The 19,891-nt window shown below is 55.8% G+C and overlaps 1 protein-coding gene and 1 long non-coding RNA gene across 3 annotated transcripts; one reads left to right on the top strand and one right to left on the bottom strand.

Annotated features, from left to right (window-relative positions):
* Positions 1-12,266: 12,266 nt before the first annotated feature.
* LOC142069962 (uncharacterized) lies at positions 12,267-19,447 on the bottom strand. Of its 2 annotated transcripts, none has more exons than XR_012665921.1 (3): positions 19,055-19,447; positions 16,634-16,891; positions 12,267-15,575 (listed from the first exon to the last, which is right to left on the bottom strand). It is a non-coding gene; the product is annotated as an uncharacterized LOC142069962 (long non-coding RNA). The 2 variants fall into 2 exon arrangements; XR_012665920.1 differs by lacking the exon at positions 19,055-19,447 and adding an exon at positions 18,271-18,335.
* Positions 14,151-18,312, top strand: LOC125626031 (SLAM family member 9). The gene is made up of 4 exons (XM_048828699.2): positions 14,151-14,239; positions 15,372-15,737; positions 16,690-16,956; positions 17,274-18,312. The coding sequence occupies exons 1-4, from the start codon at positions 14,182-14,184 to the stop codon at positions 17,408-17,410; spliced, it is 828 nt and encodes a 275-aa protein (XP_048684656.1). The 5' UTR covers positions 14,151-14,181; the 3' UTR covers positions 17,411-18,312.
* Positions 19,448-19,891: the final 444 nt, after the last annotated feature.

Below are 19,891 nucleotides of genomic sequence, written 5' to 3'. Positions count from 1 at the left end.
TAGCCAGACCCAAACACTGCTCCTGTCTGTCCCTCCAGCCACCCCCAACACCGCTCCTGTCTGTCTGTCCAGCCCCCGGATACACCGCTCCTGTCTGTCCCTCCAGCCACCCGGATACACTGCTCTGTCTGTCTGTCCAGCCCCCCGGATACACCGCTCCTGTCTGTCCGTCCAGCCAGACCCAAACACCGCTCCTGTCTGTCTGTCCAGCCCCCCGGATACACCGCTCCTGTCTGTCCGTCCAGCCAGACCCAAACACCGCTCCTGTCTGTCTGTCCAGCCCCCCGATACACCGCTCCTGTCTGTCCCTCCAGCCACCCGGATATACTGCTCCTGTCTGTCCGTCTAGCCAGACCCAAACACTGCTCCTGTCTGTCCCTCCAGCCACCCCCAACACCGCTCCTGTCTGTCTGTCCAGCCCCCGGATACACCGCTCCTGTCTGTCCCTCCAGCCACCCGGATACACTGCTCCTGTCTGTCTGTCCAGCCCCCCGGATACACCGCTCCTGTCTGTCCGTCCAGCCAGACCCAAACACCGCTCCTGTCTGTCTGTCCAGCCCCCCGGATACACCGCTCCTGTCTGTCCGTCCAGCCAGACCCAAACACCGCTCCTGTCTGTCTGTCCAGCCAGACCCAAACACCGCTCCTGTCTGTCTGTCCAACCAGACCCAAACACCGCTCCTGTCTGTCTGTCCAGCCCCCCGGATACACCGCTCCTGTCTGTCCGTCCAGCCAGACCCAAACACCGCTCCTGTCTGTCTGTCCAACCAGACCCAAACACCACTCCTGTCTGTCTGTCCAGCCCCCCGGATACACCGCTCCTGTCTGTCCCTCCAGCCACCCGGATACACTGCTCCTGTCTGTCCCTCCAGCCACCCCCAACACTGCTCCTGTCTGTCTGTCCAGGCCCCCGGATACACTGCTCCTGTCTGTCTGTCCAGCCAGACCCAAACACCGCTCCTGTCTGTCCGTCCAGCCCCCCAGATACACCGCTCCTGTCTGTCCATCCAGCCACCCGGATACACCGCTTCTGTCTGTCTGTCCAGCCACCCGCATACACCGCTCCTGTCTGTCCGTCCAGCCCCCCCGGATACACCGCTCCTGTCTGTCCATCCAGCCAGACCCAAACGCCACTCCTGTCTGTCTGTCAAGCCACCCGGATACACCGCTTCTCTCTGTCTGTCCAGCCACCCCCAAACACCGCTCCTGTGTGTCCGTCCAGCCAGACCCAACACCACTCCTGTCTGTCTGTCTGTCCGTCCAGCCACCCCCAACACCGCTCCTGTCTGTCTGTCCAGCCACCCAGATACACCGCTCCTGTCTGTCCAGCCATCTCCATACACCACTCCTGTCTATCTGTCCAGCCATCCCCTACACCACATCTAATCTAATCTATCTATTTATCTATCCTGCCCGGCCCCAGGAATTATTTAGAGTTAAGGGGAGGGCGAAGGATGGGGACAGGATGTTCAGAAACCCCAGGGAATGGGGCCAGCTGGGTACCGAGGTTAAAGAGAAAGGGGGGGGCGGTATATGGGGCTAGATAGGTAGGTGTATGAGGGGTTTGGGGAGGAAAAGAAAGGAAGAAGCACCAGGACCTGAAGGGACCACACCCAGGGCAGGGCCAAAAATAACACCTCAGATCAGTGGTCCTGCCCACCCTATCTAGCCCCATACACGCCCTCTCTCTTTAACCTCGGTAACCAGCTGGCCCCATTCCCTGGGGTTTCAGAGCAGCCCGTCCCCACCTTTCCCCCTCCCCTTCGCTCTCAGTCATTCCTTGGGCAGGGCAGGACCGCTGCTCCAAGGTGTTATTCTTGGCCTGCTCCCAGCCTGCCCTGGGCGCGGCCCTTTCAGGGCCTGGCGCTTCCAGGCCCCTGTTGGGAACTTGCTGCGGGAATGACGGCCTTGCCGCTCCGGTTCTATTTATTGCCTGGACACATACAGCGCAGGCAGGGCCCGGGTAAACTCCCCTCCTGCACCCCTGGCGCCGGGCCTCAGGCAGGCTCCATCTCGTGCAGCTGGGCGGTTGGATCTTCATGCCCCGCTCAGTCCGTAGCTGCGGCTGCCGATGCACCTCAGCGCCGACTGGCACTTTACTGCGACACCGTCACTCAGCCGTGGGGGAGCTGGGCTGAGTCCCCCGCCCCGAACTCATCTCCCTGGGTGCGCACCAAACAGCCTCTGCCAAGCGAGGCTGGATTTGCACTGGGGACCCGGAGACGTGCAGCCCCACTATCTCACCCCGAGTCCCCTGAGTTTGAACTGGAACCTTCTCTGCTTGAAGTCCCAGGCTGTCTAGATGCTGAAGCTCCTCGCTCTGCGGGGCAGCTGTGGGGAAAATTCGGCAATTGCTTTTAATGGCCGTGCAGGCAAGGGAGGAAGCCGGCAATTGACGTGGCCAGAGCCGTTCTGGAGTCTGGGTCTTCTGAGCAATGGTCTCCAGTGGTCGCTGAGCACGTAGCAATGCCAATGAAATGATTGATGGGGCCCTGATCCCCACATGCCCCATCCCTGTGCTTGGGGAAGGCCAGGGCGCATGGGGGCTTAAAATGGCTTTAATTCTTATGATCACGTGTCTTGCGGTAGCACCTGGGATCCCCAGTGGTGGACCAGGACCCCATGGTGCTTGGTGCTGTACAAACACAGAACAAAGAGACGCTCCCTGCCCCAAAGAGGTTGCAATCTAGGTAGTCACCGTTGGGCTTCCCATGTTCTGGGTGCAGACAGGGCCTTGCCTGCCTCCCACTAGGTGTGAGTTGGGGCAACCCGTGGACTGTCCTACCTGACCTATCTGGACCCATGGAAGCAGAGAACAGGCAGAGTGCAGGGTGCTCTGGGTACTCCCCAAATTCGCCCCCCACGCCAGGGGCTGGGAGCGGGGCACTGGGGGAGCCCTTACACCAGCCCTGCCCGGGCCGGAGAGGCCTCAGCACAAGGGAGATTCTCAGGAGCCGTTTTGGCCCATATTGCAACCCCTTTCTGCAGCCCAGGGCGACTGAGAATCCGGCCAGCATGGGCCATCCTCTCTCGCCTCTGGGCAGCCTGGGAAACCCCTCTGCCCTTCGCAGCTGGTCCGGCGCCGCACTGATGAGACTGAGCTGTCTCACGCACCCCGGGGAGATCTCGGGGAGCTCACACAAGGCCCAAGGCGTGGCTGTGGGTTGACATAGCTGTCACGGAGGGCAAGTCCCATGGCCCTTTTGGCCAGGGCACCAATGTGGTAGCTTCCCATAAGGCTCAGGAGATGCCAAGAGGCTAACCTGCCACAGCAGAGAACCAAGGACATCTCTTCGCACCAATGGAAACAGCACCAGGCTACTGCCAGCCCAGCCACTTCCCTGCTGTGCACAGAGGACCCCTGGGACAGCTGAGTTATGCCTGGGCTAAGAACCAGCCAGTGAGCGCATCCTTCCCCAGGAGCTGAGCTGGGACTTCCCTTCCAGGCTGGGCAGGGAGAGCTCAGCCCCACCAAGGGTGGAAAATAGTTTCCCTGCGGGTAGAGTCCTTGCTTGGCAGAGTTTCGTGTCTCCATGCTAAGCCTTCCCCTGATTGCCGTCGCAATGGGTGGTTTCAGCACCCACTGCCCGGGCACGGGAGAAACAGTTCAGGCTTGTTCCACGGGAACCTTCAGAGCCCGGGTGCGTCTGGGGCCAAACCCTGAGGCCCAGCCCAAAGCTTTGGGACACTCAGAATCAGCCCCGGATTAGAATCTTACAGGCCTGAGGCGATGCCCACTGGCACCGAGACCTCGTTTACGCCACAGCGTAAAGGGGCCTTAGGGTGGGTGGAAATGGCCCCCGAGAATCCCCTCTGCACAGATCCGGCGTAAGGGCCCTGAACCCACGTGGGGGCGGATTGGGGGCGTGGCCAGAGCGCACTGCACCGTGGCTGTTCTCTGCTCCCCAAGGCACATCGGGAACAGAGCATAAGTTAGAGCCAACCCAAAGCTGCTCTGACTTACGCTGTGGGGGCGGGCAGGGCTGCACAAAGTTGCCCATTGGAAGACCATGTTTTCAGTTGCTTATAACGTTGCCAGACTTCAACTGTTTGGGCTGAAACTTTCTGTGATCAGGGTCTGCCTCCGGCTGAATTCTGCTGGGAAGTTTTAACTAAAATGGTTCAGTCATTTCTGAGAACAAAGTCAGGGAAATAAACCCAAACTAAACAAACCTCCCAGGTCATGTTTTCTCGACCTTTCATCATTTTTGTTGCTATCATCCTAATAGCTATTTTAACAATATGAACCCAGGTCAGCCAGACTGATTCTAGCTGTGTATTTGTCAGGGGTTCAGCTGGGCCATGGGGACCTGGGCACGAGCTGGCCCCCTGTCTGCCAGCCTCACTCTGTCTGTCTGTCCTTTTCAGAGCCCTGCTCACTTTTAGGGGCTGTAATAATAACTAACAATAATTCTTGAACAGCGCAATGTGCCGGAAGCTCAGCCCGGCTCTCAGCCTTGTTCATGTGCCCCCCAGGGAAGGACTTTCCTTTTCCACACTGCATTGCTTCCCCCCCCAGTCAATACTTTGCTCCCATCGCTTGCTGCAGGTGTTTCCTGTTTCCCCTTGTTCGGGTGGCTTGTTTTGCTTGTCACAGGACGGAGACCGGGTCTGTGCTTTGCATCCCTGACCTGCTGCTTTGCCCAGGTGTATCCCAGTGGCACTGAGGGGCAGAAGCAAACTGGGGCATTTCCCCTGGGCTTCCCCAAGCGTTGATGGGCAGAGGGTCCTGTCACCCCACCCGGCAGCTCTTAGAAGCTGAGGGCCATGTAGGGAGGTTCAGAACCGTCCCCACCGCATGGACAGCGCTGGACTCTGTCTTTGCCTTTCTCATGCTGGCCTCTGTGGTGCTGAGGCTGCACGGGTGCCCTGGGCGGTGCTGAAAGGGATCATCTCCCCCTGGGGCAGGGTCATGGATGGGGATGCATGTGAGGGATCCAGCCACGCCGCTGCTGAGTCCTGCTCGCTTGCTCTTACACCAGTTCCCAGAGCAGGCCCAGCCTGACCTGCCGACTGTGGGCCAGCTGGCAGCCTAGAGTAAGCAGCTGCATCTTGCCAGCCTACCCCTGGATTTGGGCCACAGGCCAGATCCTCAAAGGCACCTGATTCCCGTGAGGTAGGCACCTAAATACCTTTGAGGGTCTGGGCCAAAGTATTTAATATGCAATGCCCGGTCCACGGAGCTGGTTCCTGGTTCGGAGCTGCCGGGTGCCTCTGCGCCATCATCTCCCCCTGGGCGCAGGGGCTGGGCCTGGCTCGGTGGTGCATCCTCCTTTCTGATCATGGCAGGACACCAGCCGCACCTTTGGGAGGCTTCCAGCAGGTGGTTAGGGCACCTAATTAGCTAACGATGCTAATTACAGTTATTAACCCCAGGGTGCCCGAGTGGGCAGGTGGGTCTCTGTGTTCACTGAAGGGCATCGCCTCCTGCCGAGCTTTGTGCGGCTCAAGGGGTGACTTTTGAAGGCCAATTATTCCACAGGCTAATCTGCGTAGCACTCGGGCTTAAGCTGTGTGGGCAGGTTTTGTGGCCGGGGAAGACAGCTCTGGTGATGGAGCTCTCAGTGTATCTGTCAGGTCAGCTCCCACCGCCCTGATCTGGGGGGACCTTCTTCGAGGGGTGCTGGGGAGACTCAGTCCCCGTGGCCCAGGCTGTTCTCAGCCTCTGTGCTGTGGGCCCGTGGAGTTTGTGACATGGGGGCCGGAGTAGAGAGCCACCAAAGTCATCTCAGTCAGGGGCAGCGACCAGTCCCCGCTGTGCTGGGCTCGATTCAAACCAGGGACCTGCAGTGCCAGCCCTGCCAGGCATGAGCAATGCCCCAAGGCACCGGTCCACATGTGCACAGCCAGACCAGTGGGAGGTTTGCTTCCTGGAAAGGTTCTCGCCCAGGCCAGGCCCCCCCACGCTGCCCCCAGGAAACTCCCACTGTCCTGCACTGCCCAGAGTCTCAAACCCACTCTCAGCTCGCCAGACACTGCTCTTAAAGGGACAGCTCCCACTAGCCAACTACAAACCCTCCAAACCCAGCGCTAAACCCCTGTCAACTCAGCATCCAAATTCCCCTCTGTTTGGCAGCGTAAACCCCCCTCCAGTCATTATTCCAGGGGTCTCGCATTACTCCCTCCTCCCCTGAATGGCTCATCAGCCAGGTCTGACCCTACAGCCTTCAGCCCAGGCTGCTCCTACATCAATTCCCAGAGCAGCCAGAAGAAAACCTGCTGCTCTCCGCCAGAGCAGCCCCGGGGGATACAGCCCCAGGACTGCAGTGTGAGGTGACCAGGGTCTGAGACCAGCACACCAACTTGTGGTTAGAGCCAGTGCATCCAAGCGTAGTGACACCGCTGCTTGGGTCGTCTGCAGCGACCCAGCCCGGCTCTCTGGAGCTAAGAGCCGGGCTTAGATTTGTGCCTGGACTGAGCCCTGGCACCTCCGGGCCTGGCAGTTCAGAGCCCCGGCACCTCCGGGCTTGGCGCATCAGTTACGTCATTGCTTGAGCCCTGGCACCTCTTTGCATGAGGCCTGGCACTTCTTTCAGTACAAATTAAGTGCTGTCTAAAAGCCTCTCTCATTTGAGCTAAACGGCCAGGCATGTTAGCCTAGAGGCTGCAGCAGGCTCAGAAACCATTGCACGTGGTCTACTTGCTATCCCTCGACAAAGCGCCAGGCTGTTAGCCTGGGTAAAGGGCCATCCAGAAATTACATACCGCATTCAGGGGTGGAGGGGTCCTTAGTTCTGTGTGTTGGTCTCAGTGTCACAAGGAGTGGGTGGGTCTTGAAAATCACCCGCAAACGTGTTACGGAATTCATGGACAGCCCCTAACACAAGCACGGAATGTGGCCCGTTTCTTCGAAAAGGCAGGTTGGCTCCACAGATGAGCCCTGGGTTCTATTCCCAGCTCTGCCTGCCGTGACCTTCACCCTGGAATTGGGGGTCATAGTTGCCTCCTGTCAGGCCTGGGTTGTGCGGGGCAGAGAAATGGGCTGAGGGATCAGGAGATCAGCTGGGTTTAGACCCCACGGGCTCTTGGTTTACAGCACAGTGCGCCATCACCTTGGCTGCAGGGCCTGGGGCATGGCAGAGGCATTGTTGTGTCACAAATGTGTGAGCTATTGTAGTGTGTGGGAACCAGGGGTGCCATTTGGGGGGCACAGACGGAGCTCTAAACTGCAACAGCTTGAGTGTGATATGTGATGAGTTCAGAAGCTGGGAGCATCACGGGCTTTGGGGCAGGGAGTTTCTTTATAAACAGAGGCAGGGTGATTAAGATAATAAAAGGCTTGTCATTAAAGTAAATTAAGGATCCCCAGGCACTTCAGTTAAAAGATAGGAAACATAGGGTAGGAATAAGAGGAGAGATTGGAGAGAGGTAAATAGTGGTGTCCCTCAGGGGTCTGTACTGGGACCAGTCCTATTCAACATATTCATAAATGATCTGGGAAAAGGGGTACACACTGCCATGGTAAAATTTGCAGATGATACAAAATTACTCAAGATAGTTAAGTCTGAAGCAGACTGGGAAGAGTTACAAAGGGATCTCCCAAAACTGGGTGACTGGGCAACACAATGGCAGAAAGAAAAGGAGGACTTGTGGCACCTTAGAGACTAACAAATTTATCTGAGCATAAGCTTTCGTGAGCTACAGCTCACTTCATCGGATACATCCCGATGAAGTGAGCTGTAGCTCACGAAACCGATGAAGTGAGCTGTAGCTCACAAAAGCTTATACGCAAATAAATGTGTTAGTCTCTAAGGTGCCACAAGTCCTCCTTTTCTTCTTGCGGATACAGACTAACACGGCTGCTACTCTAAAACAATGGCAGAAGAAATTCTGTGTTGATAAATGCAAAATAATGCACTTGGCAACATATAATCCCAACTCTACATACCACATGATGGGGTCTAAATTAGCTGAACCCATCAAGAAAGAGATCTTGGAGTCACTGTGGATAGTTCTCTGAAAACATCCGCTCAGTGTGCAGCAGCGATTAAAAAAGTGAACAGAATATTGGGAATCATTAGGAAAGGGGTAGATAATCAGAGAAAAATATCATATTGCCTCTCTATAAATCCACAGTATGCCCACATATTGAATAGTGCGTGCAAATTTGCTCACCCCATCTCAAAAAGGATATATTGGATTTGGAAAAGGTACAGAGAAGGGTGACAGAAATGATTCTGGGTATAGAGCACCTTCTGTATGAGGAGACATTAAAAAGTCTGGGACTTTTCAGCTTGTAAAAAAGACGACGAAGGGGGGATATGAGAGAGGTCTATAAAATCATGACTGGTGTGGAGAAAGTGAATAGGGAAGTGTTATTTACTCCCTCCCATAACACAAGCGCTAAGGGTCACCCAATGAAATTAATAGGCAGCAGATTGTGGCCGAGAAGCTGGATAGGAGTCAGCAGTGGGCCCTCGTTGCCAAGAAGGCCAATGGCATATTGGGTTGCATTAGTAGGAGCGTTGCCAGCAGATCGGGGGAAGTGATTATTCCCCTCTATTCGGCACTGGTGAGGCCACAGCTGGAGTACTGCATCCAGTTTTGGGCCCCCCAGTACAAAAGGGATGTGGACAAATTGGAGAGAGTCCAGCAGAGGGCAATGAAAATGAGTAGGGGGCTGGGGCACATGACTTACGAGGAGAGGCTGAGGGAACTGGGCTTATTTAGTCTGCAGAAGTGAAGAATGAGGGTGGATTTGATAGCAGCCTTCAACTACCTGAAGGGGGGTTCCAAAGAGGATGGAGCTCGGCTGTTCTCAGTGGTGGAAGATGACAGAACAAGGAGCAATGGTCTCAAGTTGGACATTAGGAAACACTACTTCACTAGGAGAGTGGTGAAGCACTGGAATGGGTTCCCTAGGGAGGTGGTAGAATCTCCATCCTTAGAGGTTTTTAAGGCCCAGCTTGACAAAGCCTTGGCTGGGATGATTTAGTTGGTGTTGGTCCTGCTTTGAGCAGGGGATTGGATTAGACAACCTCCTGAGGTCTCTGCAACCCTAATCTTCTATGATTTAAAACAAACAAACAAAAAAAGAATTTCTTCACAGTGAACCTGTGGAACTCTTTGCCAGGGGATGTTGTGAAGGCCAAAACTAGAACAGGGTTCCAATAAGAACTAGATACATTCATGGAGGATAGGTCCAGCAATGACTATTAGCCAGGGTGGACAGGGATCCAACACCATGTTCTGTATGACTCTCGCCTCTGTTTGCCAGAAGGTGGAATGGGTGACAGGGGATGGACACTTGGTGATTACCTATTCTGTTCATTCCCTCTGGGGCATCTGGCATTTCCCACTGTAGGAAGACAGGATACTGGGCTAGATGGACCATTGGTCCTACCCAGTATGACCATTCTGATGTTATTATATAGAACCCAGATGTATTTGCTCCTCGCTATAGCCCACTAGACCCTGCTCTCCTCCCAGAGCTAGGATAGAACCCAGGAGTCCTAATGGGGTCTCTCTCTCCACAGAGTTAGTAATAAAGTAAGAATAGACATTAAAATTTTAAACCTAAAATTGTCCCTTAAGTGACTTGCCACAAGACGTCAGAACATGTTATTAGAGCTGAGTGGGTCTAATATTGATTTAATTTTCTTTCTTTTATAAAGGAAATAGATACTGGGCTCCTGTCAAAAAACTAGAGTTTTCAAGTGCCTAAGTAGCCCCAGGAATCACGGTTAAAGTTGCCCCCCTGCCCACCAAAATCTGAAATGGCACCCCTGGTGGGACACACACTGGAGCAGCACAACGCAGGAGTGCCGTGTGGGCTGCATGGCACTTAGCAGGTCTGGAATTGCGGTAACACCTAGAGATCCTGACGAAGGTCCCTTGTGCCAGGTGCTGGACACACACACAGTCCCTGCCCCAAAGCGCTTAAAATCAAAGTCAGGAGTTTGAACCCCCAGGGGGGTCACACACCGGTGCCAGGGGGTTGTGACCTACCTGCCCTTCCTATAATGCTGAATGGGAGGGGGCTGCCAGGTGGGATCCCCGAATGGAGAAGCTAGAGACTCATTGATCTAGGGCTGAGACAAGAGACAAAGGGGGGGTCCCAAGTAATGGGTAACAGCAAGATAAGTGTGGCAAGCAGCTGCCACAGCACACCCACTGCTTAACTAGGGGTGAGCGTGGGGCAGGCCCGCTCTAGCTGGAAACCCAGAGAAAGGCAGTGTTGCCTAATGGATTGAGCCTTGTCTGGGTTGTCCCCCTCCCCAGTTAGCTGTAAAGAATGGATCTATTTCATTGCATTGTTTGATATTAATGAGGTTAAAATGGTTTTTGCATATGTATGTTAACGTTATACTGTGTTACAGGAGGGCGTTATACGTTTATAACGTTCATGGATTTTGTTTCCATTTGGTATTCTGACGTTTGTACCAAAAAGCAAACTCTGATAAGAACCTAACTAAAAAAAAAGGAAAAAGAACAGAGCTCGGTATTCTGATCATCATCTGTGCATTCACCTCTCCTGGGGTGCAGTAGTGACACAAGCTAGTTGCTTTTTGCCTCTTTTCACCATCTGGTGTGTAGTTCTGGAAAGACGGTCAACTCATCCACCCTCAGAGCTGTACAGGGCCGGGTGTCTCCCTTCCCCCACAGCTTGGGTCGTCCCTTACACCTGTGCAATGTGGGTGTGGGGTGCGAACAGGTTTGAATAGGAGGTTTGAATGAAGGATAGCAGCAGCTGCTGCAGGCAGGATTGAGAGAGGTCAGCAGAGCTGGGGGACGGCCCAGGGCTGGGAGAGCAGGGTCGGGGAGAGCTGTGGGTCAGGAGGATTAAGTAGCTAGAACATCACGTGTGAAGGGCAAGAGCTGAGCTGCTGCTCACAGGAACACTGGTTTCAATCTGGAGTCACTCCACTGAAGCCAGAGGCTGTCTCTGGATTGACACCAGTGCCTGCGACAGGGCTGCCACCTGTCCAGGCTCTCCCAGGATTGTCCCTTTTCTGACGTATCTGCCCAGGTGTTCAGTGCCCATGGCCAGTTGGCCAGTTTTGTGGGCTCAGCATCATCCCAGATGTCCCGGGTTTTTGTACCTTAATCTGTAGTCAGCATCAGGCCCCGTGTCTTAAACGTCCCTGTCTCTTTGCTGTGCCTCAGGAAGTGGAGCTGTTCCTCCAGGGAGCAGCCCTGCCTCTTTCCTCCTGTTCTCTTTAAACCCTCTCTAGCCCGCATGCTGGACGTCCCATCTCTCCCAGGCAGGGGGACCAGGTGCTGAGCTCTCTGGAAAGTGCCCGGGTTCTATGTGACGGGATTCACGGGCTCTGTCCTGGTAAGTCCAGTGCAGGTGCTGTGGGATAATAGCACAGTAACAAACCTGGAGCCACCCAGTCCTTCCCGGCTCTCCCCACTCGCAGACAGCAGGGCTCCAGCCCAGGTCTTCCAGCTCCAAAGCACAGCCCCCCCCCAACACTGCAGTTAAAGAACCCCCACTAGTAGAGCGGGGCCTGTGGCTCATGGTCCAGCAGGTCTGAACACAAGGGCAAATTCAGCGTCAACACATGCAAAGTAAGGCACATTGGAGGGAAAAATGTAAACGACTCATGCACTGTACAGGGGTCTATATATGTCTCCTCTCCCTCACTCTGGTGTAAATCAGGAGTGATTCTGTGGAAGCCTATAGAGTTACACTGGTCTAAAACCATTCTATGGCCCTGATCCTGAAGACAGTGACACACCTATGTACTTTTACTCCAGCAAGTCATCCTGTTAGACTATGAGCTGTGAGGTTGCCTGTCAACAGACGCAGATGCTGAAAAGGCATTTGATGGGGTGATGTGGCTCTATCTCTGGGGTCTCAAACTTCCAGCCCGTGGGCCATCCGCGGCCTGAGAACCTCCCCACTGTGGCCCGTGGAGGAGAAACGCAGGAAGCCACGCTGCCAGCTCTGTCTGCTGCAGGCACCGTCCCCCGCAGCTCCCATTGGCTGGGGGAGAGGGACAGAGATACCATCACTAGTCGCCGGGCAGAGTCAGCCATGGAGCCGCGTCACTTTTCTCCACAATGAATATAAACAAGTCAAAATTCTGAACACAACTGTCTGATGCCCACCTTGCTGCATCCTGAAGGTTTCAACAGCTCAGTCACTGAGGTCAAACATCAACAAACTGACAGAACGGAAGCGTTGCCGGGTGTCTGGCAAACACTAAAAACTCGGGGATCGGTCCTGCTTTGAGCAGGGGGTTGGACTAGATGACCTCCTGAGGTCCCTTCCAACCCTGATATTCTATGATTCTATGAACTCTCTGGCAGGGGAAGAATTGTATCAAGTTGTATGACAGTTTTATTAGTGCTAAGAAATTCAAAATAAAAAATACAATATAAACATTTTCTTGTCTGAACACCATCTTCAGCGACTTTACTGGCCCGCTGGGAGGATTTGAGGACTGGCCCTGGCCCTAAGGGAAATTAAGATTGCGACCCCTGCTCTATCTCTCATGGCAGGGTTAAGGCCAAGTCTATGCTACCGAATTTTGCTGACATAACGAGGGTGGCTAGGAAAAGGAAAAAAATCACACTGAAATGCTCTGCCAGTGTAGACACAGCTTATACCCACTCTGATACAGCTTATGTCATTTAACTATACTGCCAAGAGAACTCCTTTAGCTGGTAGAAGGTACGTGTCCACGAGGGGACTTTGCCTGTAGAGCTGTAGCAGCAAAACCTCTGTAGTGTAGACTAGCCCTAAGAGAATTTGGGTTTAGCTCAGTTTTCCTTAATTGGGCTGATGTCTTTCACAATTCTCTGCATTTGGCAGGACTGGCCTCATAGTCCCATGTGCCAGCTAGTTCTCCAAGGACCATTAGATCCAGAGCTGGCACATCACTTTTATGACCTGTGTTATACGGGAGGTCACATTAGATGATCTAATGGTCCCTTCTGGCCTCACAATCTGAATCTATGACAATCTCCTTGTACAAACTTACCAGGCCCAGATCAAGTCATCACATGATTCTGTGGCAATAGTAGTGATCAGTGCGGGGGCAGAGCAACTCATAGTTGTGGGAACAACTGGATGGGCTATGGAGCACATTTCTGATACCCTACCTGCAAGGGAAGATGGAAGGCTGAGAAGGGCAGAGTTAAGGGCATTGGGGGCTTAACTGGGAATTTCCAGACTTTCAAGCTTTGGGGTTTCTTGTAAGTTTCACCAGAACTCTAAATGACCTGTCTCTATAATGGCTTCTTGGGGTTTTTCGCTCGCTCCAGGGTCTCACAGCTGGTGAGCTGCAAGGCGTCCTGAACAAAGTTTTGTGTCTAGATCAGTATCCCATCTCAGACACGCGGGCAGTGTCAGGTGTGAGAACCTGTGGCAGTTTCCTTTTACAGCAGTGTCTCTGTCCCTGTTCGTTGCATCCCCCACACTCTGAGCACCTATCAGAACCAGAGATTATCTAGCCACGCTGTGACCTGGGCACCACGTGAAACTGCCGTGCTGGGGGGAAGGCCAAGACAGGAATTAAGAGCCGGAGCCACCCACCAAACTGAATCTATGGATGGAGCATTTGGAAAGGCCCCAGCCCACCGGTGAGGACACTGGCCTGCGTGTGTCAATTGCTGGAGAATCTGCTGGGGATCAATTCCTTTTGCCACTGTTACAGTGTGGGCTGCAGGGGCATACAGCATCAGGCACTGTCTATCTAGAGTCGCTTATCTCCTTTCCTGTATCTTGCTGTGTCAGTTCCTGGGCTGCTCAGTGATTCGGGCTCCCGGGCACGGCTGCAATGCACAAGACCGATCATCCCAGCAAGGTGTAACTGGGAAGGGCCTAGGAAAGGACCTCTTAGGCAGCATCTCCCCAGAGGCATCCCGGTTCCCTGTCACTGTCTCCCAAGGGAAGGTCTGGGCGCCCCATGGCGTGGGGGTGTCAGAGTCGGGCTGAACCTGTGTGCGAGCGACTGGGTGGCAGAAGGCCCCACGAGGGGGAAGGGCAGGGGAGATCAGGGCGGGGCAGCGGGGGGGTTATCTCATCCTGTGCCTGCCACAGGGTAGATCAGCTGATGAAAAGGAGGCTTCGAAGCTGCGGGCGCTGGGTTTAGCCTCCCAGAGCCCTCACTGCTCAGTGGAGTGATGCCAGAATCCCCCCGGCACCCAGACCTGGCCGGCCCGACTGTCCCAGTCTCTGACCGATCACTCCACGGACACTGACTGCTCCCTGTTCTGTAGCCCACCAGGATGGCAGGAGCTCCCCGTCCCTTCCTTCTTTTCCTCCTGCTGGTTTCCCAGCCCAGGGGTAAGTTACGCGGGGCTGGATCCACCCCAGCGGGGGGGCTGGAAATGAAAGGGTGAATCTTGGGAGGGGATGGAAGCAGGAGCTGGGCCGGGCTGGGGGGGTCTCACTCCCCTCAGGGATCCAGTGCAGTCTGAGCCCAGCCAGCGCGAGGGCCTGATCCTGCGTCCCTGACCCACATGTTGCCCAGGCAGAGGGAAAGTTGGAGAGACATGGCGCCGACTCTCGGCCTCTGTTTCTGGCTGGCCTCTTCTCCGCTCCCCCCCCCCCCACCACCATCCCGTGCCGTCCACGATGGAGGTTCTCTTCTTCGCCCTGTGGGGTGTTTGTTCGCAGGAGGGTAGTTTGCCAGGCAGTGACCCTCAGCCACCCTGGGTACTCACCGGGGCTGCTGCCTCCATGAAAAGAACTGAGGGCTTGGGGGGTCACGGGCACATTGTTAAACAAGACAATGACCCCCAGGGAGAGGCAGGAAGGCCCAGCAGTGAGAGCCCAGAGCTGGCCGACAGGAGAGCTGGGTTCTCTCCCTTTACAACTCCAGCATTGCTGTAACCTCAGCACCCTCTGGAAGAGGCAGCAGGGAGAGCAAGAAACAGGTGGCTAGGGGATGAAACCCGCAGCCTGGCGTCATGGCCCCAGAACCCTCCCCTCCTGTTCCCGACTCTGCCAGTGACCCGGTGCAGGTCACTGCACCACTCTGTGCCTCAGTTTCTCCATTTGGAGATCATTTATTACCGGCCCTTTAAAAATTCCTCCAGTCCTGCATGATGAATGCCATTGGGTAACACTGAGTTCCTGTGTGAAAGGAGATTTCCCCACCTACCCACAGGAGAGGAGAAATTTTAAAGGGACAGGACTGTATTTCCCTCCTACACACGGCATATCATGTGGCTTAATTCAGGGATTCCAAGGCCAGAAGAGACCCTTGGGGTCATCTAGTCTGACCTCCCATCTAAGACAGGCCCAAGAATTCACTGATGGGCGTAAGGGGCCCAGGGGCTCAAACCAGTGAGGTGCTAACAAAGGTCCAAGAGCTTTTGTAATTCACACTCTGTGACTGGAGGGAGTTGCAGTGCTGGGTCGGGGATGGCTGGGCTTGGTCTGTTTCCTGGACCCTTTTATTCTGTGTTGTCAGACACAAGTCCTGCTCAATCAGTTTGTCTCCCCAAACTGATGAACGGTATTCTGGGAGAATCAGTCGTCCTCCCGCTTGATTCCGGGGAGACGTTCAAGAGCATCACCTGGTCCGCACCCAGCCCGCACCAGGACGCACCCTCAGGCAGAAGGGTGCCTCTTGCTGTTGTCACACCGGGGGGCCCCGGAGCCCTGCCCCGTCTCACTGTGGAGGACGAGAGATACAGAGGGCGAGTGAGACTCCACGGCCGGAGCTATTCGCTGGAGATCAGCAACCTGACGATGGCAGATGAGGGTGAATATGGAGTAGCGGAAAACACAGTCGCACACAATATGTACTACTGTGACTATCCATTGCTCATCTACAGTGAGTGTCTGTGCGTGTGTGTGGGGGGAGGTGCAGGCGCTGGGAGCGGGAGGTGGTAATGTGGACTTCAAATGAGATGCCGGCTTCACAAGAAGCTTTTAGCAGACCGTTTGGTATCTGGAGGGGCACCTTGGGGTGAGCCAGGACTTCCCTCTGGGACCAAGCTATTACAGTACTTAAAGCTCTCTGAATGAACAAATGAGAAGGATGGATAGATAGATGGATTGGTGTGTAAGGGGATAGATAGATAGATAGATAGATAGATAGATAGATAGATAGATAGATAGATAGATGGGGTGTATGGGGATAGATAGATAGAGAGATAGACTAGATGATAGGTGTGTATTGAGATGGATAGTTGATAGCCCAAGTCTAGGGTTTGGGCTTGGGCTCACAGCTTAAAGAAAATAAGCAGAAGGCTATTGGGGAAAGGCGAGAGATAGACAGAGACAGGGGAGGACAGGGTAGGGGAGACACAAAGGTAAAGGTGCAGCCTATTCACAGAGTCCTGCCATAAGCCTACAATGTCTACAAACATGGCTCCTGCAGACCCTGAATCTGTCCCTTGGGGAGAGTGGGGGGCAGCTAAACCCCTCCCCTGAACAGGATCTGGCCCCTGGCTGGAAGTATAGGGTGACCAGATGTCCTGATTAGGGGCATTGTCTTATATAGGCAACATTACAACCCTCCTCCCCCAAAAAACGAAGTGTCCCGATTTTTCACACTTGCTATCTTATGGAAGGTGACCTCTCCTGTCCCAGCCACATGGCGCAGTGAGGTTGGGTGATGCTCTCACACGTGGGGGAAAGTTGCTAAGGGGGAGAAATCCCTGTGTGTCAGCCCCCCGGCCTGTAGTCTCAGGCCGTCAGCGGGGGGAGCCTGCAGCAGGTTCTCACCTCGGCAGCCTCTGTACAGAGTTATTTTGTATTTCCCGCCCCCATCTGGGCCACAGAGCGACTGTCGGAGCCGGAGATCAGGGTCCATCCTGTGATGATTGGGAACGGCACTTGCAACGTGACCTTCACCTGCAGCGCCGGGGAGAGAGCCAGGCACCTCAATTACACCTGGACACGTCCCGCAGGAGGCGCCGTTCTCGCCACCAAGGAATCCCTGCTGCTCCAGCACAGACTGGGGGACGAGGACTCGCCCATCACCTGCACGGCCACAAACCCCGTCAGTAACAGCTCGGCCAGCGCCTCCCCCAAGGTGGCCTGTGAAGGTGACGCTCGCTCCATCCCCCCACTCGAGCGCATGCAGCAGGGAACAGCCCTTGCGGGCCTGGCTCGCGGACACAGTGAGCACCACTAGTGGGCTCGCAGGCTTTTTAAGGGAACTACTCCCCAATTCCTACACCCCACCCTGGCACTGGGCAGGAAGGTCTGTCGCTGGGGGGCACCGAGGGTCTGGCCCAAAGGGAACAGCTGGGTGTTTGCATGCCAGCTCACTGGGGTCTTTGGAGTCAGAGCTCCCGGCACTCGGTATAGATTTGGGTTTCCAGACGGCGCGAAGCCCCTAAAGATTGATTTATTCCTTCAGGTCCCGTTCTGCCCCAGACCCCAGCGCTGTCCTACTGCCGCACCAAGGGGATCCTTGTGCTGGGGGTGCTGGGAGCCCTGCTGGCCGGGATCCTCATGGTGCACGTCCTCCCCACGAGGGAGCAGAGACGGCCGTGAGAGGAGAGGAGCTTCCACTGTGGCTGTTCATCCCCCTGCCTCCGGGCTGGAGTTTCCCACGCGAGCCAGCTAATGAATGAGAATGCCCCATCGCCCACTGCAAAAGCCTCAATTTCCCTTCCCCTCAGGAAACAGGAGCACAGCGACGCTATTGCGCTAGACTCGGCCAAACGTGTAGCAATCCCGGATCCTCCGCCTGACTGTTCTGGGGCACAGGGCAGGGGCATCTCCAGGATTGGAGTCTCTCTCTGGCCCAGCGACCATGGAGTTATGTATAGAAAGTGGAACAGCTGGGATAGGAGTGACTGAGAGACACCCTCCCAAACAGCCTGGTGCACAGGGCCTTCCACGGGGACGTGGGAGATCTGGGTTCACGTCCTGCTCTGAATCAGGCAGCACTGGGATTTGACCCCATGTCTTCCACATCCCAGCTGAGTGCCCTGACCTCTAGGTGATGGGGACTAGGGACTCCTGCTCTCACTTTGGTTTTATCTGAGAAATGGCTGAGCTGGCTCAGGTCCCCATCTCCAGGCGAGGGTTCGTGGCTGAGGGTCCCGGCTGGAGAGAGGCACCTAGTGCCAGCCGTCCCTGTGGGGTGGAAGGCCCAGATCAATAGGAGCTGTGAATCTGGGCCCTAAACCCCACCCCTTTCCTCTGCATTTCACTCCTGGCCTGCTCAGCGAGCAGGCCTCTGAAAATCCCTTCCTTGGGTGCCGAGCTCTGCCCATGTGTAGGACTGCTGAATTTCTATTTGCAGAAAATAGAACACCCTTGCCCCGCCCCTTCCCTGAGGCCCCACCCCCACTCCCTCCATCCCCCCTCCCTCTGTTGCTCGCTCTCCCCCAGCCTCGCTCACTCACTCATTTTCACCAGGCTGGAGCAAGGAGTTGGGGTGTGAGAGCGGGTGCGGGCTCTGGGGTGGGGCTGGAGATGAGGGGTTTGGGGTGGAGGAGGGGCCTCCAGGCTGGGGGTTGAGGCCGAGGGGTTCAGAGTGTGGGAGGGGGCTCCAGGCTGGGGCAGGGGGTTGGGGTGTGGGAGGGGTACAGGCTGTGGGCTGGGGAGTGCAGGCTCCGGAGTAGAGCCAGATATGAGGGGTTCAGGGTGTGGAAGGGGGCTCGGGCTGGGGCAGGGGGTTGGGGTGCAGGAGGGGGTGAGGACTCCAGCTGGGGATGCGGGCTCTGGAGTGGCGCCGGGGATGAGGGGTTTGGGGTGCAGGAGGGGGCTCCAGGCTGGGGCCAAGGGGTTCATAGTGTGGGAGAGGGGTCTGGGTTGGGGCAGGGGGTTGGGGTGCAGAAGGGAGTGCGGGCTCCAGGAGGGAATTTGGGTGCAGGAGGGGGCTCAGGGCTGGGGCAGGGGGTTGGGGAGTGGGAGGGAGTGCAGGGTGCAGTCTCAGGGAAGGAGTGTGGCTGCAGGAGGGGGCTCAGGGCTGGGGCAGGGAGTTGGGGCATGGGAGGGAGTGCAGGGTGCAGTCTCAGGGAAGGAGTGTGGCTGCAGGAGGGGGCTCAGGGCTGGGGCAGGGGGTTGGGGGGCAGGAGGGGGTGCAGGCTCTTGGAGGGAGTTTGGGTGTGGGAGGGGGTTCCAAGCTGGAAAAAGGGGTTGGGACTTGGGAGGGGGTTTGGGGTGCAGGCTCCAGTTGGTGCTTACCTCAGGCAGCTCCAGGGAAGCTGCCAGCATCTCTCTCCGGCTCCTAGGCGGAGGCGCTACCAGGTGGGTCTGCGTGTTGCCCCCATCCACAGGTACCGCTCCCGCAGCTCCCATTGGTTCCTGGTGGAGCTGGTGGTCTGGGCAGGGGTGGCGTGCGGAGCCCCCATGGCCGCCCCTACGCCTAGGAGCCAGAGGGAGATGCTGGCAGCTTCCCGGGAGCCGCGCGGAGCCGGGCAGGGTAGGGAGCCTGGTCTGCTGCACTGCCGGCTGGACTTTTAAAGGCCTGTGTGAATCTGGCCCACTGTGACTTGCAAAGCAAAGTGAAACTGGAGGGCAGGGCAGGTTTTTGTGCTGCTTGGACCCAGCCTCTCTAAGCGCTAATGAACTCTTCAGTCAGCTTTCACTGCCTGCAGGCGCTGGGCGGGCACTGGGCTTTTAAATCCTGGCTCAGGGAGTGTTTGCACTCAGGGGCCGGCTGCCCTGCTGTTCTGCACAATGCTGAACTAGCTCTTTCACATGGTCTTGTCTGGATTTGCTGCTCAAGGTTTTCTCATTAAAGCGCTTCTGGGAACCAGAATTAATGACTGACCATCTTGTTGCTGAGTCGGCTTTTTCGGGGCGTGTGGTTAATTGCTGCAGACACCTGGCGCCGCAGACCCAGGGAAGCAGGGTGCACAAGCTGCTTGTTACAGACGAAGTGTAAAGCAGAGGTGAGCAGTGAGTATGGAGGCCACATGGTCCAGTGGAGCGGGGTCCGGAGCCAGCCTGTGTTCAGCAAACCTGGCTTTTAGCCTTGACTCTGCTGGTGCTGGGTGGCCTCTGGCCAAGTTCGGTACC

Source organism: Caretta caretta, chromosome 24 (genome assembly GCF_965140235.1).
Source record: "Caretta caretta isolate rCarCar2 chromosome 24, rCarCar1.hap1, whole genome shotgun sequence".
In the NCBI taxonomy this organism is placed as follows: Eukaryota; Metazoa; Chordata; order Testudines; family Cheloniidae; genus Caretta; species Caretta caretta.
The sequence above is the reverse complement of the archived record's forward strand: the minus strand, read 5'-3'. Positions and strand labels throughout refer to the sequence as shown.